Below are 26,933 nucleotides of genomic sequence, written 5' to 3'. Positions count from 1 at the left end.
CCACCGAGCAGCCGCCGCGCTCCTCAGCTGCCCCGAAATCTAAACGGGTCCGTCTCCGGCAGCACAACCAAATGGCTGAGCCTCCCTGGCCGGCTGCGCAGTCCGCCCATTGGTCCCTTCCCCCCCGCCGCCGCCACCACTGGCTGTTGCCCGGAGACCCTCGGCGGCGATTGGCTCAGGCTGCTGCCGTTCATCTGCGGGGCCGCAGATCCCGCCTCCACGGTGATCAGGTTAGTGTGCGCCGCGGGTGCTGGGGGCTCGAGAACCGAGCGGATCTGGTTGAGCCTTCAAAGTCCTAAAACGCGCGGCCGTGGGTTCGGGGTTTATTGATTGAATTCCGCCGGCGCGGGAGCCTCTGCAGAGAGAGAGCGCGAGAGATGGACATGGACAAACGGATTCATTTAGAGCTGCGGAACAGGACGCCCTCTGATGTGAGCATTTGCCAAAAATATCTCTGTCGGTCCATTCTCCTACTTTGTGTGTGTGTGTGCGCGTTGGGGGGAGGCACTTTTTTTTGAGGGGGGGCGCCCGGGAGGTGTGGGTTTGGGGGTCGGACTGCAAATGAATTGCAAGGTTGGGGGGTTGCAATGCCATCCGAGCATGTTCCGGCTGCCGCCGCCGCTGCCCTTGGTGTGTGACTACCTGTGCGTGTGATCCCGCGTGTGCGAATGTGGGTGCGAGAGTGTGCGTGCGAGTGTGCACCCATCGGGGGCCAGCGGGCGCACGCGTCTGGGTCGGAGAGAAGGAGGCAAAATAACCCTCTGAGCTCGCTGCTCCCGTGACTCCGTCTGGGGGAAAGATTAACGAGGGGAGGAGGAGGAGAGGGGCTGCCTCCTGGATTTAACAACAAAAAAAAGGGGGTTTATATTTTATAAATGAATCCCCCCTTCCGCCCCCTCCCGCTCCTTCCCCCTCCCTTTCTCTCTCTCTCCGCTCGCACACACACAATAAGTTTTGGGCTTCGCGAGTCCGGTTTAGTTTCTGATAAATGTGGGCCGAGGCCCCGGGGGAGAGCGCGTGGGGAGGGGGCTGCAGTGGAGTTGGGAATGGCTCGAGTTTAAAGTGCGTCTTCATTTCTTTGCAGTGATGAGGCGAGAGACGGGGGAGCCATATTTGTAACTTTGTAGTGTTCGTGAACGCGCCCTTTCTCTCCCTCCCTCCCTTTCTCTGCCTCCCTTCCTCTCCTCCTCTTTCTCCCTCACTCTTTCCACCCCACCTTCGGGCCAGATGCTGATGTTTCTTCCTTTTCTTCAGAAGGGAGGATAAATTGGAAGAAGGGGGGAGGGATTTTCGAACGTTCGAAGCCAGATAATCCCCGCGCCTCCGCACCTCGGGCGATCGCTACTGCAAGTTACCCAAAGGCGACGTCCCGGTCCCCCTCGCCCCTGCTCCTTCCGGCCTCCCTCAGATGCCAGCCTTGAGCCCTGGCTCAAGCCCCCCGCCGGGAACCCCGGCCCGTCTTTCTCTAGGGTGGGCTCCTCGGCAGCCATTCGGCGCCTGGTTAATAAATGGGCACGGGAAACTTTGTCAGGACGCGAGCTGCCCAGAGCTGGTGCCCGTGGTGGGTATTGGCTGGGTCCAGATTTATGCGGGCACAGCAAACACGCAGCTCCGGGATGGGAGTTTGCCTTCTGGTCGCCGTTATTGATTGGGCAGCGGCGGGAGTACGGCCAGAGGAAACTTGCGCGGATGGGAACTGGGAGGCTCGGGCGAAAGCCCACCCCCTAGGAGGGGAAGGTGAGGGTGGGTTACTCAACGCTCCTTTTTCTGTCTCCCTCTCGCTTTCAGACAGTGTTTTATGTGAGTTGGCGGCTCAGCGTCGGGGACCCCGGGTCTGGGGCGGAGACGCTGGCTGACTCCCCTCGTGGCCCCTCGGGGGACCAGGGGAGCGCAGGCCGGAGGACCCCCCCGCGCCTCGGTGGCCAGGGTTCCACAGAGTTGGGAGTTTGGGTAGCACTGTGCGCTGACCTGTCGCCCCTCCAGCCCGTTAAAACCCGAACCCCTGGCGAAGGCAGGCCTTGCTTCCTCTTTTCTCTAGTTCCTCCCCCAAACCCGAGTGAGACTTTTGAAAACAAGATCGTTTTTGTGCCCCCCCCATCATAACGCAGCTGTGGACTGTAGACGTGCCGTGCCTTATGGCGCGCAGGGCGGGGAGGGGGGTGGCGGAGGGAGGGGAGGGGGTGCCCGTCGGAGGAGGCAGGAGTTTCCGCGAACAGTTTGCCGGTGGTTTGCCTTTCTCTGGCCGGTTTCATCCCAGCTTGGACCGCGAGCCGGCGGATTTGGGGGCTGGGTGTGGTGATGGGGGAAGGGGCCGGAGCCGTGGTCTTCCCGCGTACTTTCCGGAAGCCCCCTGTTCGGAGGGGGAAGGGCGCCAAGTTGGGGGCCCGGGTCGCGGCGGGTGGGTGTGGAGGCGCGGTTCCCCCGGCCAACCCTATCCACACTGCTGGCCAACTGGGAGTGAGATCGAAAGCGGGTCGAACCGGCTCTTTAAACTTCCCCGAGTGTGTGCTGGGGGAGGGGAGCGCGCCGCGCCGAACTGGGAGCGATTCTCACGCTTCGCCCCCTCGCCTCCCGAGTGTCTCTGCCCACACGCCTGCCCCCTGCCTTGAGGCGGGGTGGGGCGCGGGTGGGGGTGGAGGGGGCACTTTCTGCGCATTTGGGGAGGAGGGGGAGAAAGCTAGCTAATGAGGGACAAAAGGGGTGGGGGAGGAGGAACTATTTTTTTTAAAACGTTCTGAAGACAAATAGCTCCCAGAGAGCGCCCCCTGCGCCCCTCCCCGCCGCGTTCCCCCCCGGGGCCCCCACACACCCACCTTCGGAGCCTCTCCCAACTCTGATCCGGGGGCTGGTGGCCACGCCGCGACGCCGAAATAGGACGAGCAGCCATGTTTCCCGGGTCTCTCGCGGCCCGCCCTGCCCCTGCCCCTCCCCCATGGCGCTGCCGGCGCCGAGCGCGGGGCTCCGAATGCGGGCGCCCGGCTCCATGCGGCGCGGGGCGCGGGCCGGTGGGCCCCGTGCGCACGGGCAGGGGCGCGGGCGCGCCGGGCTGGACCCGGGCGGGCCTTTTGGCCTCCCGAGCTGGTTTGGAGCTCGAGGTGTTTTATTTGTTATTATTATTTTTTAACGGCCAGGCCCGTCCGAGGCCGAGCCCGAAGGCCGCCGAGGCGTTATTGGGGGGCAGAGGCCGCCGCCAGGGCCCTCCTCGCCTGTGGCACGACTACCGGGCGCCGGGCTGCCATTTTGTCACCGTGGCTGTTGTCGCTGTTGGAGGGGGAGCAGAGTCTTGCGCCATCGCCCCGACGGCCCCGGACGTAGAGGCAGCAGGCGTAGTCGGCTCCGGGGGGCCCCCAGTTGTGCTTTGGGCCCCGATGGGGGTTCGCTTCCCGCGCCCACGGCCTGAGGCTTTGCTGGAGCGTCGCGGCGACCGTGCGCTGGGAGGGCGACGATCCTCCCTGCAAGTGCTCCCCCCACCCCCAACGCACTCCCTCCCTCCCCCGCCCCTCTTCTCTGCCTTATTTCGTCGTCCTCCTGCGGGCATTTTAGACAGAGTTAAACGTGGCCCTAAAGAACCGATCGCTCTGGTGTTTGCTCTTTCGGCGGAACTGATAGGAGGGTGGGGGGAGGAATTAAGCCTGAGGTTTCTTTGGGGGGGGGGAGGCGCACGCGACTCGAGCGGCCCTGACTGAAGCCAAGGACAGCAGCCGCTTCCCGGGAGGGACGAGCTGTCGCTGCGCTGGGGAGACGCCCTCTGGGGCTGGGCTCTCCGGGAAGGTAGGTCGCGCTCGGGGTTTCAGGTGGGTGTTGCAGCGCCCTGCGGGCTGCCAGGGGAGCGCCCCTCGCTCTTCCTTTGCCCCTCCCCTTTTTATTTTTGCCTAGGGGAAGGCAGCTATAGTAGTAAATGTAACCCTAAACCGAAAAGAGAAGGGAATAGGTTTGCTTCTTTAAAAAGTAAATGATGTCTTTCTGCCGACTGCCTTTCTCTATTGACTGCGGAGCCAGGCAAGGCGTCGCGTCGCTGGCGTCTCTCTGGGACTTTTTAAAAGCCACTGTCGATGCTGGTTAAGCTCTTCACTGGTTAAACTCTGGTGACTGTATGGAGACTAGCTTTCATGGCAGTGCCCAGCAAAGGCTGCCCAGGAAGCCAGGTTTCACTTTGACCTTTGGAATACATCGCATGATGTTTTCCAGGCTGACTTACTGCCTAATTGGGTTCAAGTAGCTTGATATTAACTCTAGTTTATGCAAGCCATCCAGGGATCCACAGGCAGAAAATTGAGCGTGAGCTCCGTATAATCATGGTCAGTTATGTTTTGTTACTGAATTGTGCTGATGATGGTAGTTTTGAGTCTGGGGGCTCCACGGTGAAGCTGGGACCTGAGTTTTAATTCCCCCTGACACAAAGAGGTAGGATGAGTTAAACTGCTCCTGTGATCTCAGGCAGGTTAACTTAACCCCTATCTCTTTGAACCTTGGTTTCTTCACCTGTACAACAGGAACAATAATCCTATTTAATGAGTAAGTGGAAAACTGGCTTGATCTGGCTCTCAGGTGCTCAGTGTGTGATAGTGTTATTCTCAGATGTTGGGGTGCGAGGAGGCACAACTTTAAGTTTCTCTACAGTTTAGAATAACAACAACAATAATAGCTAATGCTTATGTAGCACCTATGCTATGCTGGCAGAGTTCTGAGTGGATTTGACATGTATCAATTAATTTAGTCCCCCCAACAGCACTGAGGTAGGTACTATTATTATCCGCATATCACACACAAGGAAATTGAGGCATAAAGGTTATCACAGCCAGTCTGCATATTCAGTTTGTGCTCTCTCCTGAAGCACCTTTTTTGTAAGACATGCTGGGGAAGAGCTTTTTCTCCTCTGGCTTTGACATGGTACCACCTTATGAGAGTGCGTTTCCTGTCATTGAAGGTATTGAAGTGAAGACTGGATAGCCGCCTGGTTGAAGATATTGAGGGGGGTGGTCAGGACCCTAGGGGGAAGCCATACACTTTCTGATGAATCTGGCTTTCTAGGTGTAGGGGGACACCTTTTGGGTAATGAGAAAACAAGCAGGAGCAACTTTTAGGCAGTGTTTTGTATGGCATCCTGCATGTAATGTATTTTCCATTTTTATTAGTCTCCCTCTACAGCCAAAAAACTGAAGGGAATGGCATGTCCTTGGTATCTAGGATGCAGTATACTAATAGCACTGTATGGATCATCTCAGTTAATCTTCCCAACAACTGCTTAAGGGTAGGCCAAGCGGCGTGAAATCCTTCCTCTTGTGAGGGTGAATCACCCAGGTTAGGAGAGAACAACCATTACATAGCAGAGTTGGGTTTCCCCCACCCCCTGTAAAACCAGAAGCCCCTTAGTTGGACAGTAAGGACTTTGAGAGTTCTGTGGTCCATTGGCTCCCATCACCAGAATCACCTGGGGAGGATATAAAATACAGATTCCTGGCTCTACCGCTGGGCTTTCGCTTAGCACAGGCTTCGCCAGATTATGGGTGAGCTGCCTGTTTTTGTATCATGAGCTAAAATAATTTGTACATATAAACATTGCAATCAGTTTGATGATGTGGAACAGTTAACTTTGAATCCCAAATAAGTGAAATGTATCCCCCCCAAAAGAATTCCATTTGTCTTGCCAGACCTTTATTGCAGAAAGAGTTGTACTCATTACATATTTTTAATTTTATCAATAAGAAAATTGTGGAAATTTGTTTTCTCTCATCATGAAACTCCCTATGTAGTATTGTCAGTTTTGCTTCTAGGTCAAGTTGACTATCTAGCCCTTTACAGAAAAAGTTTGATAATCCCTGGTTTACTAGATTGGGAGGAGAGATGCTGGCATCTGGGCTTTTAAGTTAAAATTTTTTTTTTAAGTTTCTTATTAAGCGTATGGCAAACCATTCATTTGGGAGGTGCTTTAGGGTCTTTCCAGGTCCTTCTGTGTGTGCCCTTTAACTAGCTGATGCCTAGTGGAAGTCGACCTCAATCCAAGAACCTTCGTCAGAAGAGAAATTGTCCTCGTTACTGGTTTAGAATTGAGCACCCCCTTCTCTCCAGAAGTTCTTCTCTGTAACCAACTGAAATTCTTTATCTTGCATACTCAGAATATTTCAAAAAGTTTTTGCATATCTTGTAGTTAAATGGTTTCTCTCAAATTTTAGATGTTTTCTCTGAGCTAGAGGTAAGGACCTTTGAACTGCAACGGTTTGAGCTTTGAGGCTTGTGAAGGTGCAGCAGCTGTGTACCCAGTGGCTAATACCAGACCCTCAGAGCGTAGATCATTGAAAACCACGGATAACCCTGGAATCTCGAGACGTGGCCTGCCGCTCTTCCTGGGGAAGGAACCAGCAGCAAAGTGGCTTTGAGTTTCAGAGCCCTTCTTTCTACCTCCAGCCTCTTGTGCCTGAGCTGATGAGCGGAAGGAATAGATATAAGGTTGGCCAGGCCGAGAGGAGGAGGAGGTAGATCCAAGGGGGTGAATCCCGGTCCCCATAATTGCAGCCTGTACTTTAAGGACAGCAAACCACAGGCCCAGTTCCCTCTCTTGGCCGCTGCTGCACCACTAGCCTCTCAAGGTGGTTTGCTCTAGACTCACGCAGTCCTTCTTACTTATAATACAGGCACCTGATGACCAGCTCAGGTGGTCATCCCAGAGCTTCAGTCCGAATTAATTACACCGCATTGAAATCAACATCTTGGTGATCCTTTATGGAGATTGAAGGATACTCATCAGATGTCTCCTCACCATTCTGCCTGCCCTTTCTACCTTGGTGTAGTCACTTAGCAGAGAGCTTGTTGCTGAGTGGTGATGAGCCCTGGTCGAATGAACTTGGCCCAGTTCTGTGGCCCGAATTCTGACTTGGTGAAGAGGAGGCTCATTACATTACTCTGGTGTCCAGAGGGGGCAGTCCCTTAGAGATGTTTGCTGCCATGCCCTCCCCCCCATTTTGTCCTGTCCATCCCCTGTTCTAGCTAGTTCTCCATTCTCCTAGGGAGTACTTTGCACCAGTCCCCCATCACCACTCTCTTCCTCCCACAAACAGGTAGAGAATCATGGGCCTGACTCTGACTATTACATTACATTGAAATATAATTATACAATAAATGATAAATACCCAACAATGATGTTTTCATTAAAGAGATGGAGTCTGGCAGGGATGGAGAATTGGGAACGCATCTGTTATTCAGAACTTCTCATTTAATAAAATTTGTTGAAACTAGATGAGCAAAGCCCCCATGGCCCTGGGCCACCTGCCCAGACATAGAAACAGCCTTCTTGTATAGAACCAGTTGTCCTGATATTTGTTAATACAAAGTCAGTACACAAGATAAAATGTCCTTGTTCTACCACACCAGGCCCTGTCCTGTGCCTGCTGGGCCACAGCCCGCAACCCCCATGTTTTCACTCAAGTTTATTTTGTTTCGGCAGCTGCCCTGGTGCTCTCATCTACCATCTCCCTTTACCAGAACTTGCTCCAGGCCAGAGATCTAAAAGATCAGCTTACTTACTCCCCTATCACTTACTCTAATGTGGATTAAAGTCAGGGCTGTCTTTCCCAGAGCTGTTTGCATTTGGAGATTCCGGTTTGGTGAGGAAATTACCAGAGAACTATTAGAGACCTGGGTGCTGTTCTCAGCTTTGCTATTAACTAACTTGGATAAGTTGTTTGCTTCGTGGGGCCTCTGTTTTCTCCACTCCAAAATGAGAGTGTTGAATTAGATCAGCAGCTTTCAAACTTTTTGATCCTAACAGTAAGAAATATGTTCTACACCACTACGCAGTATGTGTGTACGTACGTATGTTGTACGAAAAACTGACAATACGCTCCCTTACTTTGTGTAAAACACTTCTATTCATTAAAAAAAGTGTGCTGGCTTTGACCCATAAATTGATTTTATTACTTGTTAATGTTTAAAAGACATTAAAAGATGACTATTAAGGTTCCTTCACACTCAGATATTTTGTGGTTTTATTTGGGGGAATGCCATTTGTAGCTTTGTGAAGTCTTTCCACCAAGGGTCAACAGTGAGTCCTCCTGCTTTTAAGCCAGCTCATCTCGGGGTCCCATGTTCTCAAGCTGTGCTCCTTCTAGCTCTTTCCCAGCCCAAACCTTCTCACGGCATCAAGGAATCATTATCCTAAATTCTTACCCCGGATGGATGCCTTCCAAGGCTCCTGGTTGTGCCAGTGGCCCTCAGCCAAGCCTGTTCCTCCACCCCCTTCTCTCTCCCCTCATCAGCCGTTGCCCTCCAGCCTTCAGTGTGCCATGAGCCACGAGCTGTGCAGGTTGCCTGGGGCTCCCACGTTTTCCAGCATGGAGGAGAGAAGGCTGGGGAGAGAGGGGAGTGCACTTGGCTTCTGCTCCCACCCACACTTCCCCGGGTGTGCATCCTGTGCCCCACTTGCAGCCATGGCACTGGGCAAGCCCCTTCTCCTGAGGGCCTTGCCTTTTTGTCTCTGTAAAATGACGATGAAATAGTACCAACCACACAGTCCCACACACAGTAAGCACTCAATAAACGTTAGATGTTATTGTTATTATGGTCTGTTCCTCTAGAACACCACAGTTGGCATTCACTTAAAAAAAAAAAAAAACTTACATTATCAACAGACTTATTGTATAAAAAGTTATATTTGTTTCAGTGGGGAAAGAGGTTAGAAGCTAGAGATTCAAACTTGCCAGAAGTTATTTTCCCCACAAGCAATTCAACAGTAAATGTGTCATTTCTAGATGTGAGTATAGCTATAGCATCTAAACCTCTTGGAGCAGCCCCAGCGTGGAATTCCAGGCAGTTTCTGCTGAGGGTAATGTCACCACTCGCCCTTCTCCTGGGCAACTCCTTTTGTCCCTGCCCTCAGCAACTGTTTCGGACTCGACTCCTCCAACTGCCCACCGACCCTCCACTCTCTCCATCCCAGCCGGTGACCTCTCCCCTCACAGAGAAAATTGAAACCTGGTTCCCTAAGAAATTCCTAGAGCACATCTGTGCCCAGCTCAGCTATACTTTGGGTCTCGTCCACCCCTGCCCTTCACTTCCCTTCTTCCTTCCTGGGCACCTCGCTGCTCCTCTCATTGGATCCTTCTCAAGCTTGGGCTGTTTCTCCCATCTGAAATCAAACAGAAGACCTTCCTTGGTTCTTAAATCTCCTTGTAGCTACTGTCCCTCTCTCTCTTCCCCTTTACATTCCGCTTGCTGAATTGTCTGTAGCCACCTTCTCCATTCTCTCTCTTTCTCCCACCCCAGCCGCCTTCAGTCTGGTTTGCTTCCTAAACAGCTCCAGAAACCCCACAGTCCTCACTGTCTGCTCTTCCCTGCTTCTGCAGCAGCAGTATTTGCACCCTTGACCTGCATGAGATTTGTTCCCCCTTGCCTTTCCCTTTTTCCAGTATTTCTTCTGCAGGTCTGGCTCCTCCTCTGGGTAGCCATGAGGTATTGGACGCAGTCAAGCCTGGGCTCTAGACTCTCTTCTGTATTCCTTCCCCATGAAATCTCGTCGTCTCTCACTGACAGCTGCACACAGTATGTGCTGCCCTGCCATCTCATGTTTACCCCGACCTGTTGGCTGAGCTCAGGACCCACCCAGTGCTTCCACCTGAGTGTGCCCAAAGCACCCCACACTCATCATGTCCAAAGGGAACTCGTGACCTCTGTACCCTCCTCCATCCTCTCAACGCGTGATCATCTATCCATCTCAAGTCCCGTCAATTCAGAATATCATCCTGTACTCCTTGCCAGCTGATCTTCCTGCATCACAGCCCCCTTGAAGCCATGCTTCACACTTCAGCCAGAATGATCTTCCCAAAACACAGATGTAATTCTGTCACCCTGTACTTAAAATACATTGTTGTTCTTAGGATGAAGTCCAGAATCCTTAATAAGACCAACAAGGTCCTACATGAACTGGCCACTGCTGGCTTCCTCCTCTCGCCTTCTCCCTCAGCCCCCTTCTCACTGTGCTCGCCTCACTCACCACCTTTTATTCCCTCAAATGTACACACTGTGACTGCCACCCTCACCTGCTTAGCATCTAATCATCTTTACCGTCTCCTTCATCTTCCACTCCTCCTCAGCTCTAGGACTGGTTCTTTTGTTATAAAACTCTCATAGAAATTTCCTTCTAAGTGCTTCAGTTTGTAATTTTACATTCCTGAGTGGGAGTGTTTTAATTAGCATCTCTGTCCCCCTGTGTAGCCGGTAGGCTGCATGATTTAAAGGACCTGTTTTTGCTCATCACTGTATCCTCAGAGCTCAGCACTGCACTTGGCACATGGTGGGCATTCTAGAAGTACTGGTTAGTGAAGGAATCATGGTACTTACATGTTCTTGTCATTTTCATTACCCACTGTCTGATAAGCCGGGCACAAAGCCACTGAAACAAAGCATCTGAAACAACACAGCGGTTTCCCCTGGGTTGGTGTGAGCCTCTTGCTCTGGGTGGCTGATTCACACTTTCTCAGCCCAGTGGTCTTTTTTTTGGTGTTTTTGAGGAAGATTGGACCTGAGCTAACATCTGTTCCCAGTCTTCCTTTTTTTCTTTTTTCTCCCCAAATCCCCAGTACATAGGTGTATATCATAGTTGTCGAGTTGTAGCTCTTCTATGTGGGATGCCATGTCTGCATGGCTTGATGAGCAGGGAGTAGGTCTGAGCCCAGGATCCAAACCGGTGAACCCTGGGCCGCCGAAGTAGAATGCGCCAACTTAACCACTACACCACTGGGCCGGCCCCAGCCCAGTGGTCTTGAAAGTATAAGTTAAAAAAATATTAAAATATAAAAGTTCTAATTTCTTCCTGCACCCCAGGGGATTATCTTGGGCGATCCACTGAGGAGACCACTGTTCTAATCAGTTGCTTACTAAGATCTTCCCAGCGCTGGTGTGTGATGGGTAGAGGTGGAGAGCATTCATAACCCCTCTTTGATAAATAGGGAAAATCCAGTTGTACGTGTAAGATCCCCAGCAAATCAGATGTCTTGCTCTTAAGTGTCAGCTCAGTGCTGCCTGGTTAGGCTGTGTGCACAGACCCACCAAAGCCCCCTTACATCATCCCTTAGGGTCCAGCAAAGGCAAACCCTGGGCTGTTCCTGCAGATGTCTTGAGAGGCCCAGAGGTGCTGAGGTGAAAGGATTCTATCAGCCATAGACTTAGGCTAGTCAGGGGGCAGGGGGAGGGGGGCTTTCTCCTACTTATCCTCAGGCTGGGAACAAGTAAAAGGCAGGATCTGCTGCAGGCTGGAAGAGCTGGAATGGAGGGCCCGAGTGAAGCCTGGAGGAGAGGCCTGCTGGTGTCTCCATGTGACGCACTTCAGCAAAGTTGTGCTGGGACCCTGCAGTCAGAAGTGCCCAGAAGGTCTGGATCGCTGGATTCTGCTGCCTTCCACCGAAGTCATGAGAGAGAGAGTGAGAGAGACAGAGAGCGAGTGTGCGTGTGCGTGTGTGTGTGTGTGTGTGTGTGTGTGTGTGAAGGGGGTGGGAGGGTTTAGGCAAGATCCTGTAATAGTAAATTTAAAAGGATTACTTTTGGGTTTCTTCAGGGGCATGCCTCCTGCGGAGGGACTCATCCCACATTATGTAACCAACTTGCACCTTGGCTGTTGGCCTCACCCGCAGGCCCAAATGGTGTGGCTGTGAAGGGTGGGTGGGGGGAGCCCCCTTGACTGACAGGGCCTGTGTGCCCAGCGTCCAGAATGATGCAGAGAGTTATATCAGTGCTGCTTAAGTATCTGTGTGGCAGATTGAATTAACTGAATCTGGTTCCTGTGTCCTCGGCTAGTGGGGTGGGGGGTTACGGAAAGATGGTATTGCTGGTTTCTGTGGTGGAGTTGGGAGGTAGAACACAGCACATAGACAGGAGGAAAGAAAGTGTGGTTAGTAAGGCAGATTTCAACCCCAGCTGCATATCAGAACCACCAGGGGAGCATTTTAAGAAATTCCCAGGCTCTACCCAACTACAGGATCAGTCTCAGAGGGTGGTGCCTGGTCTGTGTATTTTCAGAACGCTTCAGAGGGGGCTCTGAAGCACGGTCGGTAGCTACCACATTGAAGCAGGGTGCAGAACTTCACAGCAGGTAGGAAGAAGTAAACTAAGTGGATGTAAAAAGAGGAAAAGGGAGCCAGGAAAACAACAACCAGGAAAGCAGGGTGCAGGCCCCATGCGTGGAAGCCACACACACCCACGTTCCTTTTCTCACACTTGTAATTTCTCATTTACCTGTATCTCGTGAGGCTGCTCCTGGATTGTTGAGGGGGGTTTCCTGAGTGAGACTGGACTTGGCCCGTCCTCGATCTCCCAGAGATTGAGAGGCCAGTGGGCCTTTAGTAAGAAGGAGGAGACCCCAGGGCCAAGCAGTCACGTGTAGTAGGCAGTGCTGAGGACTGCTGAACTCCGTTGCTGGCAGGTCACCTCTTTGAGCCTCAGTCACCTCATCTGTAAAGTGGTGACTGGCAATAATACCTGCTTCTCCGGGGTTGTTGTCAGAGTAGAAGTAAGGTTTGTGCCAGGTGTGTCGTAGACAGCTCCTGAAGGTTAGTAGATTGTAACTGGCCCGGGCTGGAAGGAGGTCTTTGAATGGGGCTAGGGGGTGGCCCGTCTGAAGAAGGCCTCTGCTCAGTGTCTGAGCTTGTGTGTGGTGGGAGCAGTTCTTGGGAGAGCTGCCTTTGCCTGCCCCAGAAGGAGGCCTCACTTGGAGCTGCCAAAGCAGGTGGGAGCAGGGGACAGGAGGGGCCCCAAGCAACAGACAGAGCCCCGGTTTTTCGTTGTGGGGGGGCTGGAGCTATATCAGCCAAGCTGCACACATCACCTGCCCTGGGACCTCCTTTCCCGTGGTGGGGTAGGGGCAGGGGCTCTGCCTGGCTTGCCTTTTCTTGAGCAGTTGCTCTGTGTCAGGAGGCCCTCCTGCCTCTCAACTCCCCTCCTGGCTGCTGAACTCTGGGTCTGCCCCTCCCACGCCATTATCTTTCATTCAGACATCTCCTGAGAGGTCTCCTTCTCCAGGAAGTCTTCCTCAGTCACTGGAAGAAAGGGAGCAAATTGTGTCCTTCCCAGGTCAGGTGGCGGTGTTCTCCTCTCAGCTGATTCTGGTAGCGCCTAAGTGGGGTGTGCATTGAGGCTCGCTCTCCGTTGAGTCTGGTCAGTGTCTGTTCCCCCTTCCAGAGGGCAGCGTGGAGGGTTTGCAGAGCCCAGCTCAGCTCTCCTGCAGCTGGGTGCATGGGGAAGGCTTTGCGATGACGTCATGTGGTCTCCAGCCTCCCTGCCTGGCTGACTGTGGGAAGGATCTGTCTTTTCTGGCACAGGGGCCTGTTCCATATGGAGGGCCAGGAACTGGCCATCCCAGTCACCCGGGGCGTTCCTTCCACTTCTGCACGTCTCCCCTTCCCCATGGAGATTCGGGTGTACCCGGGGTGTGGCCTAGGAAGAGTGGGCAGGCATGTGCTTTAGTAAAACTCCCAGCTGTCTCTGTTAGGCCTGAAGAAGCCTATCTGCAGAGGCTGGCCTGCCGCCATCGTGAATGGTTCTGCTCCTTTGAGCCCCCATCTCGTTTGCGGCTCTGCTGCAGACATGCCTTTGTGTGTCTTGCTTAAGAGAGCTGGTGTGTCTGTACATTTAGGTGTGGTTTGAGAGTCTGAGGAGCCCTGTCCTGGAGTAGGGCCCTCCAGGGCTGCTGTTCAGGCTGGAAGTAGAGGAGCAGGCCTAGGAGCAGAAGTGGAATGCTGTCCTCTTAAAAGCAAAGGCCTGCTTGGTTCAGGGCAGGCAGCTGGCCTCTGTAGGCACCCAGGAGCCTTCCCTCAGTTCCAGTGGCCTATGTGGTCATTGTCAGGAGCGGCCGCAGCGGGGGGTCAGATATGGAAGTGACAGTGCACCTCCAGTTTGACCAGCGGCCATAGACTCCAGCAAGGTCTGGATCCTGGTCTGAAAGGTGCCCACTCTGCCGGAAACCAGGCTTGTATTGGGCACATGCCTGGCCAGCCCCAGGAGGCTCATTAGGGCCACAGATGTCCCTGATGAGCAGCACGTGGCCAGCTAGTGTCTGATGTCAGAGTTATGAGTGTGATTTCTGCAAATTGAAGACTGTGGAGGGATCATTCCTTTTCAGGTATTGATTGAATGTCCGCCACGTGCCGGGTTCTGTTCTAGGCGTTCTAGGATATAGCAGTGAACCAGACAAGCCCATCGTCTGCACTGCCTCTGTGGGGCTCCCGTTCCATTGAGGGAGATGGTCAGTTAGCCAAGCAAAGGCATGACTGTGGTGTGACAGGTCTGGTGAAGACAAAGCTGCGTTAAAGGGGAGGGATGATCCAGGAAGGCCTCTCTGAGGAGGTAGCGTTTGAGCAAAGACTCATAACCTGCACTGGACTTCCAGCCCTCATGAGCCAGAACCTTAGAATATCTGATCTGGAAGTCCCTAGGAGTCATCTTGCTAATGAGTAAGCTGAGACCCAGCGAGGTTAAGATGCGAATTCATGAGGTGATTAATAGGAAAGATGAAATGATAACAAAAGAGGGACAAAATATAACTGGCCAGTACTCTCTGCTCACAACCTTAGGCATTTCCCCTGGCCAGCTGACCTTCTGCTTTTTCATCCCAAAATGTCTTTTATTATCCTCTTGAGACTCACACTTTGAAAGATTTAAACTTCCAAATTGCATTTATTAACAGTAGTAGATTTATTTTCTCCTTTATGGCTGGGTCTGTTGGTGGGTGGGGGGCAGAAATTACAAACACATCTGTAACCACAGTCAGCCCTCCCGACAAGGACTAGCCACCTGGAGTTGGTCTTTTTGCTGCCTTTCACAATGGGATTTCCATTGGTCTTTCTGAAACAGCAGTTTCTTGGAGGACCCCCATTGCTACTCTTTGGATTCCATCTGGACCTTTCAGGTCCTCCCACCCTGGTTTGGGGGTCCAGGTGCCTTTGGTCAGAGCCTACCGATGCTCTGACCAAAATGGTGAGGCAGGACTCAGAGGGCCCCCAGGGGTTTTTTTAGGAGGAGAAGCCCACAGTTAGGTTAGGTCACAAATCCAGCCCTGACCCACCTCTCCCAGGGACCAGGGTGAGCCTTAATTGGCTGATAGTTTTCATCTAGAATCAGGCATCCTGCATGAATTTGAAAGGAGCTTCTGGTGAAGTAAGACTTCATTAATTAGCCTGTTAGGAAAACACCTTCCCAGTATTATGGGGGCTGGATAATTTGATGCCTACTGCTCTTTGAGCTTCTAAAGGGAAGGCACTACATTTTCATCTTTTTACTAAATATTGAGAAAAAGTATCTTTGCTATGTGTTTTGTTTTTAACTGTTGGATATCTATGTGCCAGACGCCATATTTATTCTTATTTAATCTATACGGAAATGCTACAAGATGAGTGGATTGTTGCCACTTTAACAGATAAGGGAACTGAGGCTCAGAAAGCTAGTTAAGTAAGTAGCTCCAAGTCAAATAGTACCAAGAGCTGTGCTTGGGTGCAAAGCCGGGTCATTGACTTCAGGGCTGTGCACAGAATCTGGAGTCTTAACTTTGACCTCCTGCCTCCTCCCAGCCACTTTGGGGCCCCTGATAATATGGAAATGCTCTAGACTCCTGACTTTCTCTTTCCATTTCTTTCTCTTTATTGTTTCCCTAGGAAAGCAAAACAGATATGCCAAATTTTCTAACTTTTAAAAATGTTTTATTTTGAACTAGAACACATGTAAAAGTAAACAAAATAAATGTGAGGCTCAATGATTTTTCTCCTTTAGATTTTTTTTCCTTTAAGTGATTGTTTTACACTGTCAGTGAAATCAACTCTCCCTGTCCCTGCCCTTGCCTTGCTGTGCCAGGGTCCTAATAAATGTGTCTGGGTTTCCCCTTACGGCTCTGACATACTTCAGACACGAAGGCTGGTGCACACAGATGAGAAACATACCCAGGGCGCCTCCGAGATACTAAAGAGAGTCTGGAAAGTGGGAAAAGACCAAACTGTTTTCCAATGAAAGTAGACTAGGACATGGTTAGGGACTTACATGCTGCCTCGAAAACTAAGTAGCAGTGCAGTCCAGGCTTCTGTAAGAAGAGAGTAGTGGTTATTGTGGCATGGCTGTGGCAGTGCTGTGCATTTTGCCTGGAACACCTCGTTCCCCTTGCCATCAGCAAGACCCTTCTGGGACAGGAGTTGGGCTCACTCCTCACTGAGCATCCACTATGAGCCTTGCGCCATGCTGGGTACTTGGCAAGCATTACTTTTTTGATCCTTTAGAACACCTGTAAGGTGTAGGTACGGCCACCCATTTCCAGACAGGGAGACTGGCCCACAGAAGTCAGATGGCCTTCAAGGCACACTGAACTGCCCCTGTGTGTTGTAGCAGTCCCTTCCTGCTTGTCCCTCCCAGACTGGACACTGAGGGCAGAAGGCAAGGACACCTTTATCGCTGGATGCCCAGCGCTTGGCACAGTGCCTGGCATTTGGTAGGTTCTGAGTAGCATTTACTGGATGGGTGGAGGTGAGGTAACTTGCCCACATGGGTACAGTGGTGAGCCCATTAGATGTAGGACCGCAAGGCTGGTGACTCTGCCCTGGGAGTCAGAAGTGAGATATCCTTCCAGCTCTTTGGTTAATAGGCTGGGTGAATGCAAAATGACGGATGTGCCAATTTGTCTGTATTGTAAGATTATTGTAGCAAAAGATTGGAAGCAACCCAATTACTCATCAATTAGGGACTAGTTAAGAAAAATGATGGCCCATCCACAAAATGGAGCACCATGCAAATAAGAGACGAGGAAGGTGTTTGTGTACTCTATTACACAAAGCAAAGATCAGTGTATAGTGTGCTAGTTTTGGGTAAACGGGAGAAAAATAAGCTTCTGAATTTGGTTTTATATGTGTAAACACACTCTGGAGGGATAGTTAATGGGTAAGATGGTTAACTGTACAGGATGGGAGGGAGAATTAACTGTATAATTTACAGTTTTGGGTTTTGAAACCATGAGAATGAATGTGTTACTTTTTAAAAAAATTTTTTTAAAAATACCAAAAGTGACTTTGGACCAGCTATTTTACATATCTGGGCTTCAGTCTCCCCATCTGTACAGTGAGGCAATTGGATTAGGTCAAGCCTTCTTCATCTGGAGTGAAATGCTCTCTGTATTGTGTGTATTGTGTATCTCTGGCTTTCGTGGGCTTTTCCAGGAGACCCTGACCCTGTACAGTCCCTTTTCTTGGTGGCCTGGATCTGGCCAGGTTCTTTTAAGTAGATCTCTCACCCCCAAGGTGGACTTGGACCTGGATCAGCTCAGGCTGATTGAGAAAGGCTGGGGTGGTGCAGAGCAAAGAGTTTTCGGCAGAGGTAGCAGGCCTTGTTCTTGTCCCCGTTCCTGGGAGTCTGTCCTCTGAACACCCTGCCCTGATGTGACTCAGTTGGTTCTTCCCCCAAAGTGAGGGATTATAGCGAAGAGAGACTGATCTGGAGCATTCTGGCAAAGTGCTGCACTCTCATAGGAAGAAAAAATGGCAGAATGTTTTCCCAGGTTATTTTCAATGCTTTTCAGTTCAGCAAACATTTATTGAGAACTAAATGCAAGGCAGTGTGGGGAATCAGAGCTGCATGTCACCTCGTCTCTGCTCTCTGGGGTGCGAAGTCGTGGGTAAGAAACTTGCTTGTAAAACTCCTCCCTGTCCCCTCCAGCACGGTTTGCCTCATCTGGTCCCATGGAGACTGGTGGGATCGGTAGGGGTCCTTCTCCCCATTTTACAGACGAGGAAATTGAGTCTCAGTGAAGGCTTGCCCAAAGCCACACAGTTGTAAGTGGTAAAGCCTGGAACCAAACCAGATTTTCTGACTACTTCTCAGAATCAAACATTCTGCCCTTGGATATTCCCAGGGGTGTAGCTTAGGCCCATTTCTACCTGGAAACACTGGGTCAGCACAATGCAGAGTAAAGCTTCCTCACTTGTTTCCTATACTCAAAAAAAGAGTATAGGTTTTTTCCTTCAAGGAAGGGCAAGGGAAATCTCAGGCTTATGGTTGTGTCTTGGGTCTTACCCCTTTGCTGTGGTCTAAACGGTTCTATCCTCCGCTACCTGTGAAACCCACCACCCTACCAGCAGTTATGTGCTGACCGTCCCTGTGTGTAAGGGTGTGTGACAGACAGCAGCTTTCTCACCACCCCATTCTCATGCCTCTACTTCCTTTCCTTCCCTTGCACAAACCCTGTTGCTGCCACCTGTAGTCCTAGAAGGGCCAAGCACACTCCCCTCTCAGGGTCTCTGCCCTGGCTCTTCCGTCTGCCTAGAAGGCTCTTCCGTCATCTTCACTTGGAATCAAGTCCCCACTGACTCACTTTGGACAGGCCTTCCCCAGTCATCCTTTCTAAAGTGGTGTCCCTTGTCACTGTTGCTTTTCGGTCCCTTTTTTTTCTTTGTAACATTTATATATATTATATACAGGTCTATACATTTATTGGTTTATTATCTTGCTCCCCCACTAGGATGTAAACCTAGGAGGCCAGGCCCCTAGCTTTGTTTATTGCTGTAGCTCTCGTGCCTAGCATAGGTGCCCAGCATGTTATAGATAACTCTGTAAATATTGTTGAATGAGTAAATCGGGCCTGTGGCCTAAACAAATAATGCTTCTTTAAAGAAGAAAGAATCAGATCATAGCATTTTAAGAGGTGAAAAGACCCAAGGCTCTTCTCTTTGCAGGGCTTCATCATACAATATTGTTAATTCATTTAATAGTTGCTCAGCACTGTTTATGTGTAAAGTTCTTTGCAGACGGTCACTTAGCAGCCTCTGATTTGTGTGCTTACAGGGACAGAGAGCTCACTGAGTTTTCAGAGCAGCCCATTCTTCTGTGGGACAGCTGTAATGATTGAAACACCCTCTTATATTTTACATTGGGCCGAAAACTACCTCTTTGTAAAGCTGCACACTGATCTTAGTTCTGGAACCTCTGAAGAACACAGAATAAATGTCCTTCTATTTGCATTTTACATCCTTCAAATAGCTGTAGAAAGATAGTTATCATGAGTCTCCCCACCTTCCCGCCTAAACATCACTAGTTCCTTCAATTGTTCATCCAGTGTCACAGTTTTCAGATGCCTTCCCACCCAGGTTGCCTTCCTCAAGTTTGCTCTGCTTCAAGTTTTGGAATTTAAGGTTTGGTCCTGTCAGAGCAGAGTGTTGAGGGACCCTGACTGGGGATCCTTGGTCCATCCCACTTATTTCTGTTAACACAGCCCAGGGTGGCTTTGTCTGTGTGGACCACCTTGGCAAGGGCCTCCTACATGAACTCCTGATGAAGACCAAGCTCTTGAGGTTCTTCTTTACATTGTTGCTAGTCACCTGGCCCTCCCTGCTGACTCTTTAAGAATCATAAAGGTGGTAAGGTTTTTGGTTTTGGTTTTTAGCATTTTGAGATTAAAGCAGCTGTAGACCTGTGAACAATGATGAACTCAACCTGTACTCTATTTTTAAAAACAGTAAACGTAGGTCAAGTTCTATCACCAAAATTCAAGTGAAGAGGGGGGACCTCTGAAAGTAAAGCAAAACCTACAAAGCCTATAACTCTCCTTTCTGCCCTCTTTGTCTGTCTGTCTGTCTGTCTCAGTGTCTGTCTGTCTCTCCTTCTCCCTCCCTGTTCTGTTCTTCTCCTCCCCTTCCTCCCCTGTCCCTCACTTCCCCGTTCCTTCCTTGCTCTCTCTCATTCCAGTGCTTCCCATTTTCCCCCTTTCAGTTAGCAGATGGCTGGAACTAACATGACTTCTTAGCATTTCTTGTGCTTCCATCACCAATACTTTTGCATTAAAGCGTTTAATTTACAGATTATGGCAAGTCGCTCATGTCACATTTCTTTAAGGGGGAAAGAACTGAGATTAAGTAGCTTCTTATGTGTGACCCTTGGCTAGTTTGTTTTGTGGCCTTGGATAGAAACATCTTTCAGCCCCAGCTTTAGATTCTTCTGCATGATTGGTTCCCATTTCTTCCCAAATCAGTGGTTTCCGATTGGTGGTTGGACACCAGGGCTTCAGTGCCGCGGTGTTTGCTCTGCTTCTGTCATTGCCAGCGCCACTGTCATTCTGGGTAGAGGTGGCAGGGAAGGAGGCCAAGGTCGAGGGTTTCTTCTGAGGCCACTTAGCCTTTCCCTGCCTCATCTGCACTTCCAGCCCTACTGGGGGGTGCGTGGAGGCTGGGAGGGAGGGAGAAGGGGCCGGGCTCAGGGCTGGGGCTCTTTTCCTAACAGCTATTTTCTTTTTGCTCTTCTGTTTTCTTCTTGCTTCAAGAAGAGGCCATGTGAGAGGCCTGTGACTTTGGAGTATGGGCCCTAAGTTAGGAGAATTGAGAACGGCCCGAGGTTTGATTCCACAGCGGGCTAACTGTGTGACTGTGGGTGAGTGGCTGGGTGGGTTTCCACCTCGCTTCGTTGGTTGCCCGAGTTGCTGGATTGAATCCACTGGTTCCCCAGAGGTGGCAGTGATGGGATCCTTTAGTTCTCTGAAGCATTTTTTAAAAGCCGACTGGAAATCCAGCAGAGGCCCATACAGGGCCTGTGGGCGTGTCCCAGACTCGGAGTCTGAATGGCGCGGTGTCTTAGCTGGGTTATGTGGCTGGGCTGAGCAGAGGCTCTGAACTGCCAGCTCAGGGATCTCTGAGTAGTGAAACTGAGGAAATGAAATAACTTTTGTTTTGCAGACCATTCTTCCACTTAGGGATCCATGGGGAGTGGGCAGCTGTAAAGGTCCCACTGGAGCCATGGCAGAGACCCTGGCCTGCGCTCTCTTTTTAGCCTCTTTTGCTTCAGAAAGTGAACAAGGGGTGAGCCTTCTAGAATCTAGATGATTCTGCAGAGCCCTTGCCCCCTCCCCCCCCCAACTCCATCCCTTCCTCTAGCTCGAGTGACCTGGTCCAGTTTGACCACTTAGCAAGAAAGCCAGCCCCTCTGGGCAGGGCACCAGGGGGACAGTGAGACCTCAGACCTTAACAAGGCTGTGTTTGGAGGACAGACAGCAGGAAAAAAGACTGCCAGCTGTCCTGTGGCTGAGCAGGGGCTCTCAGAGGGCCCTGGTGGACAGGGCAGTTTCCCTGGGAGGGATGGCATGGGGAGAATTCCAGTCGTCTGTGGATTCAGTGGGTGAGGCCTGGGGAAGCACTTTGTTAACTGTAATGTGCGGGGGAAATGCTGGTAGTGGCACCGTGTTTGCTGAGGTCAGGGAGGCTGGCAGAGGGGTGCAGTGGGGACAAACTGCCTTGCAAGGAGGCATGGGGCTTTTGGTTAGGGAGAATTGATGGTTGGGGGACTGGGAATCCTCCTCTGCATTTGCACTTGATCCCTGTGGCCATTAAAGGCTTTTGGACAGGGGAGAGACAGAGAGGATCAAGTCGCATTTTAGGAAGATTGACCAGGATCTGCCCTCTCTGCTCTCCAGGGCTTCCGTCTCCTCGTGGCTTTTCTGTTGCATGGGCCAGTGCTGTGGCTCTTTAATGAGATCCTCGTGGACAGTGTGGGTTTTTTATGAACCACAGGATTGTTGAGCGGGAAATAGGACTCCATGAGTTGAGGTGCCTGCTCCCTGCTGCCCTGTGAGATGGCAGACATCAGATGGGGAGGTGCCAGAGTCCCACATTTGGAACCCAACACCCTGGGCCTCTGGGGGCTATTTTTGTGTGTTTTTAAGAGACTAACTGATTGATTTTTGCATTTCAATAATTATCCAGGATAATGGCCGGGTGTCCCAGATTTCCTTTCTGGAATCCCTGAATGATGAAGCTTGGGCTCCTTTAGCCCGTGAAATCTCCCACCTCCTTTTGGGCAACAGTGACTCTTTGGATGTAGCGGGGGACTAAAAGCATATGGACCCGCAGAATTTTGGAACTGGAAGGGATCTCATCCCTGTCCTCAGGCTCCATTGTCCAGTGTATGGATTAGGGACTGGCAGAAGCCCGGAGAGTAGATGTGACTTCCCGCAGGGCACACAGCAAGGTAGTGGCAAAGTGAGCACCAGAGTCCAGGCCATCAGACTGCCTGACAAGCATCCTTTGCACTGCACCTCAGTGCTTCTTGTCTCCCTTTCCTTCTGGTCACCATCCAGACTCCGCCTGCAGGGACCAGTGTCTTCCTTGGACTCTGCTTCCAACTCCCACTTCTTCAGGCCTTCTCCACCCACTGAAGGTGGGAAGGGACAACCATTTAGAAGATGTAGTCTGCTAGATTGTCACCTGATCATGTCATCCACTAGTTCCAAAAGCCTCATCTCCCTCTCCCCACCTCACCCCCAGCAAAGTCAGACCCAAGACTACTCTTCCCCACTTCCTGGCCCCCAAATAGCCCTCTGAGCCTATTTCCTTCTGTTCTGGGAACAGTCCTGCACATACTCTGAAATCAGGCATGGCTAGCGCGGGGCTGGGCAATCAGGGAAGGCTTCCTGCAGGTGGTAGAACTGGCAGGTCTTTAAAGTGGACTGGAATTTAGACTGGCTGGAAGGGAGGAATGAGGTTTAAGGGGAAGAGACGGAGGGACCCCAGCTCAGCAGGCCCGTTCAGCAAGCCCAAAGCCCAAGTCCTACACTTAACCCCGGTGGTCCTCGGGTTACTGCCCTGGAGTCTGTCCTGGCTGGAAAGAAGCATCTGCAGTGGAACCAGCTCCTCTGTCTTGGTAAGGCAGAAACCAAGTCCGCCCCACACCCAGGGACGGGGTAGGAAGTCTGTTCCAGGCGACGCGGGAGCCAGTCACAGGGCTGATGTTAATAGGGCCCTCCCCTAGCCGCCGCTTAGCCTATTACCCGGGCCCTGGCCGACAGCTTAATCACCGCTGCAGCACGCCCTGGCCTGCCTTCCATGCTTCCCTAAAATAATACGGATGGCGTCACCGACTTCCCGCGGCCATGTGCTCCCACCCGAGCCGGCAGAGCTCTATTGTAGGAAACAAACAAAATCCAGAGACTCAGATGCTTTTTTCTTGGAGAGATGTTTTTGTTTGTTTGTTTTTTGTTTTTAAAGTAATGTGGGCCCCTGCCCCTCAGTGAAGCTTTTAAAGATCTTTGAGAGGTTTGGAGACCTGAGTCTTAGCTACCATTGAGGCTGCAGAGTAGCCTCCTGTTAGCAGCAACTCGAAAGCTGCGTGGATGATCTGTTCATCCCACGGTCTTCCACCCGGGACTGTGAATTTTGATCCAGAGCAGCGGTGTGGTGTGGTATGGTGTGGTGTGGCAGAATTACCCAGCTCTGGGCTCGTGGGCTCCAGGCCAACTCTGGACATTGCTTCTTCTGGAAAAAGAGGGCTAAACTAGACTAGCATTTTATAAACTGTTGTGGGTCATGTTAAAAAATATTTATTTTTTTAATGTTATAGAAAAGAGTAATTGTAAAGGTAAGTTTTGTTTCAGTGTGTGCCTATACACACACAAAAACATGTGCACTGAGCCAAGGTGTAAAATGTACTTTTTACTGTGGGTCGTGGTCAGAAAGCCGCTGACCTAGATGATCCCGAAGGCCTTGCAACGTGTCCGGCTTTTCTCCCAGAGCCTTGTTGTTCCCCCCGTGGAACCTGACTGATTTTTGCAGGTTTTGCCACACTGACTGTTAAGCAAAACTAGAGATTTAGTGGTTAAAACGACAAAATCACAAGCATCTATCAGGCCTTTGGAACACCTTTGGGAAGAAGCCCATTTCCCCTCTGCCTTGGTGTCTCAAACAGTTTGGCCTTCTAGCTAGAAATGGGATCTGCAACAGGGGATGGCCCATTTAAAAGCTGACCTATTTAAAACCCATGAGCACCAAAAAAACACGGGGTCAATTTGATTTGAGTCTTCTCTTCTGTGCAAGCCTAGAATTTGAAAACTAAATTGGTCAGGGACTGGCAAGGTGGAAACCAAAGCTACAAATATTTATTAAATTCTTGCTCAGTGAAAGAAAAGAAAATCAGGACTCAAGGATAGTGGGAAAAGAAAGAAACAAAACAAGGTATAGATGCAAAATCAAGAGGGCACACCATCTTAGTTCTCCAGAACTCCAGAACTGTTGAGGCCTCGTATGTTCCGTGAGGAAGCCTTGCAGACGGCTTGGTGACTCAGTCTCTGGCCTGCCTTTGCTCCCACTCTTGTGCCGTGACTGTGGACACAGCAATAAAGGTGGCTGTGGATCAAGGAGAAGGAAGGCAAGTGGTTTTTTCCAAGCTGGGGATGCTCTAAGTCCATTATTTCATTTAATCCAACCCTCGGTATTGTCATTGGAAACAGAAACTCAAGAGAGGTGAGATGAGCTAGCCAGGGGAGAAGCTGGACTTGGGCCCGGTCTGTCTGACTCCGGAGCTGCCGTCTGTCCCCCGCTCCACACTGCCTCAGGAAGTGCTGCAAAAATAAAGCGTGGTTCTCACTCAAGCCTCCTCTCTGGTTCTGGCCTTCAGAGGGCTCTGTTTTAGGCCCAAGCTGTCCATTTAAATCAGGGCCAGCTTCACAAGCTTGTGACCTGTGTAGTCACACAGGGCCCTGTGCTCAGAAGGGCCTTGCTCTTGAGTTTAATGTGCTGCTTGTCACCGTGTTGGAATTCTTAGTAATTTTTGAGCAAGAGGTCTCACATTTTCATTTTTGCAGTGGGCCCTTCAAATTATATGACCAGTCCTGACTTTGATGTAGTGCGTCCCCTTTCTTAGTCTCTCTGGGTCCCTCTTCTCAGCCGTTAGCGTGCCTGTCCTCTCTGGAGTGGAGGCATTTGAAGAATGCACTCTGTCCCAACCTCAGGCCTGCTACCTGGCACACTGGACTGGAGTTGTTTACCAGCCATCTGTCTCCTCCTAGCCCGTGGCTGCACCTCTTGCTGGCAAGGACCCCAACTATGGCTCACTGTCGTCTTTGTGTCCCCTCAGCCTTTGCCCAGGTGAACAATGTCGCAAGAGCACCCTGTTGGAGAGAGCGGTTTCTTACAGGCAGGAGACCTGTGTGCAGAGCACTGGGTCAGGTCAAGAGGAGTGTGCACAGTTGACCTGCCTCCCGGGGGCTTATATTTGTCTCGGGGACACAAGACATACACCAGAAAAGTTGTTGTTACAGTTCATAAAAGGATAGTGTTCATTGAAACTGTGTTGGACCAGTGACACTGTACGTTTCACGATGATTTGCCTCACCCTTTATGCCCGGCACCTCGTGTTGTGCCTGGCACGATAAACAGGACATTTGTTAAGTAGTTTCTCTGCTGTCCGCTCCCCGCTAGGCTGATTACGGGGAAGGACAGTCCCTGACCTCTAGGAGGATCGGATGCTTAATACATGATTAAATGATTCATGCGGCAGCTGCCCCGGTGCCCCAGGATGCTCAGCGCTAGATGCCAGGAAGGTTTCCTGGGGAGGGGGCTTGCACTCGGTTTGTAGTGCAAAGGTGAGAGGTGGGAGCGAGGGGATTGGGGTAAGTGGGGGGAGATCGAGAGTAGAGGGCCTCCTTAGGTCAGTTTAGGAACTTGAAGTTTTCCCCCCCAGCAGCAGGGGAACACCAGGAAAGTTTTCTAGGCTAGTTCTTGTTAGTGCCATTGAGTTGATTCCCACTCCTGGCGACCCCGTGTACAGCAGAGCAGAACCATGCCCAACTTTTTTGTGCCATCCTCTCACCTTCTGGTGCTACATCAGATGATGCCCCCTGCTATTCATAGGGTTTTCATTTCCAGTTTTTTTGGAAGTGGAGATCCTTCTTCCTAGTCTATCGTAGTCTGGAAGCTCCACTGAAACCTGTCTACCCTGGGTGACCCTGCTGATATGTGAAATACCGGTGGCATAGCTTTCGGCATCACAGCAACATGCAGCTGCCACAGTATGACAGCCGACAGACGGGTGGTGTGGTTCCCTGACCGAGAAACGAACCAAGGCTGTGGCAGTGAGATTGCCGAACCTTAACCACTAGACCACCAGGGCTGGCTTTTCCAGGCTAGAGTTTGCACTTTATAGGTTAAACAGGTATCTTCGTTCCCTTTCTGCAGAGGCAGAGCCTGAGACCTTGGGGACAGAGGCAGGGTCATCCAGCCAGCCGGGTCCTTGGCCTCCAGGTCGAGGCCTATTCCCAGTAGTCCAGCATCCTCGCTGTCACAGAGACCCTATTTGGAGGCAGAAGCAGGCTTAGAGTGACTTAGATGACCGTGACCAGGACTGAAGTGTTAGGAATAGAGAGAAATAAATAGTCAGATTTGAGAGATCTGTAAAGACAAGATTTCACAGTTTTGAAACAAGCAACGGGTTGTTCCTTAGAAGAGTAACGTGTTCGTGTTTATCATGGATGTTTCAGCTCCCACTGGTAAGAAATGACTGCTGTGTCTTTGCTCTGGGGACAAGTTTTTTAGGAAATGCCAGAGCCGGGTAGTCTGATTTCCTGTGAACCTTCAGTGCCTCCCACTGACATCTCTTGGGGGCTGAGTACGAATATCCAGGCTCCTCTTGGGTGTTAACACTTGAGAAATGAAGCATAGGAGCTGTGTAGGTTTGTCACTGGGGTGTTTGAAAAGCTCCTGATGGAAGCAAAGTAATTCTAGTCGTTGGACTAGAGAGAGAGTAACCACATTCGGATATTTTTAAATGGCCAGTGGAATCGGGAGAGAGTCTAAACCCAAAGTACAAATTTTCAGTTTAATTTTAACTTTGCACTTAGCTCACACCCAGGATTTGGTGGGGAAAATGGGCCTTACTTTTTTTTTTTTTTCTTTTTTAAGCGGAACACACCCTGGATGTAAAAGGGCTGTTCTCTTCTCATGGAAGGGTTTAGAGCCATAGCCACTGAGTAGAGAGGAGAGACGAGAGATAGGAGGAAGTGGGTGGGAATTGCAGCCAGGAGTTCAGAGTTGATTTAAGGAACGCTGGGGCAGGTTGGAGGTTTTGAAACATGCCAGCCTGTCCTGGAGCCCAAAGACAGTGTGGGCCTCTGTGGAGGACGGAGTGACTTCCACAGGTTGGCTGTTGGGCTGGCATTTTTGTTTTTT

At 50.9% G+C, this 26,933-nt stretch overlaps 1 protein-coding gene across 2 annotated transcripts in view; it reads left to right on the top strand.

Moving 5' to 3' along the window:
- The first annotated feature begins 249 nt into the window (after window positions 1-249).
- The window catches only part of ANP32A (acidic nuclear phosphoprotein 32 family member A), a 38,356-nt gene continuing 11,672 nt past the window's right edge, over window positions 250-26,933 (top strand). Inside the window, exon 1 of one of the 2 annotated variants that reach the window (XM_004421746.3) lies at window positions 250-431. In XM_004421746.3, coding sequence (XP_004421803.1) covers window positions 378-431 — 54 coding nt within the window. In that variant the 5' untranslated portion in view covers window positions 250-377. Of the gene's footprint in view, window positions 432-1,393; window positions 1,562-26,933 lie in introns of those variants that run through there. The other variant, XM_087428598.1, reaches the window with a different exon arrangement.

Source organism: Ceratotherium simum, chromosome 3 (genome assembly GCF_057802395.1).
Source record: "Ceratotherium simum simum isolate JZ-2026a chromosome 3, ASM5780239v1, whole genome shotgun sequence".
NCBI classification, from domain to species: Eukaryota; Metazoa; Chordata; class Mammalia; order Perissodactyla; family Rhinocerotidae; genus Ceratotherium; species Ceratotherium simum.
Note: the sequence above shows the minus strand (reverse complement) of the source record. Positions and strands in the feature narration are given on the sequence as shown.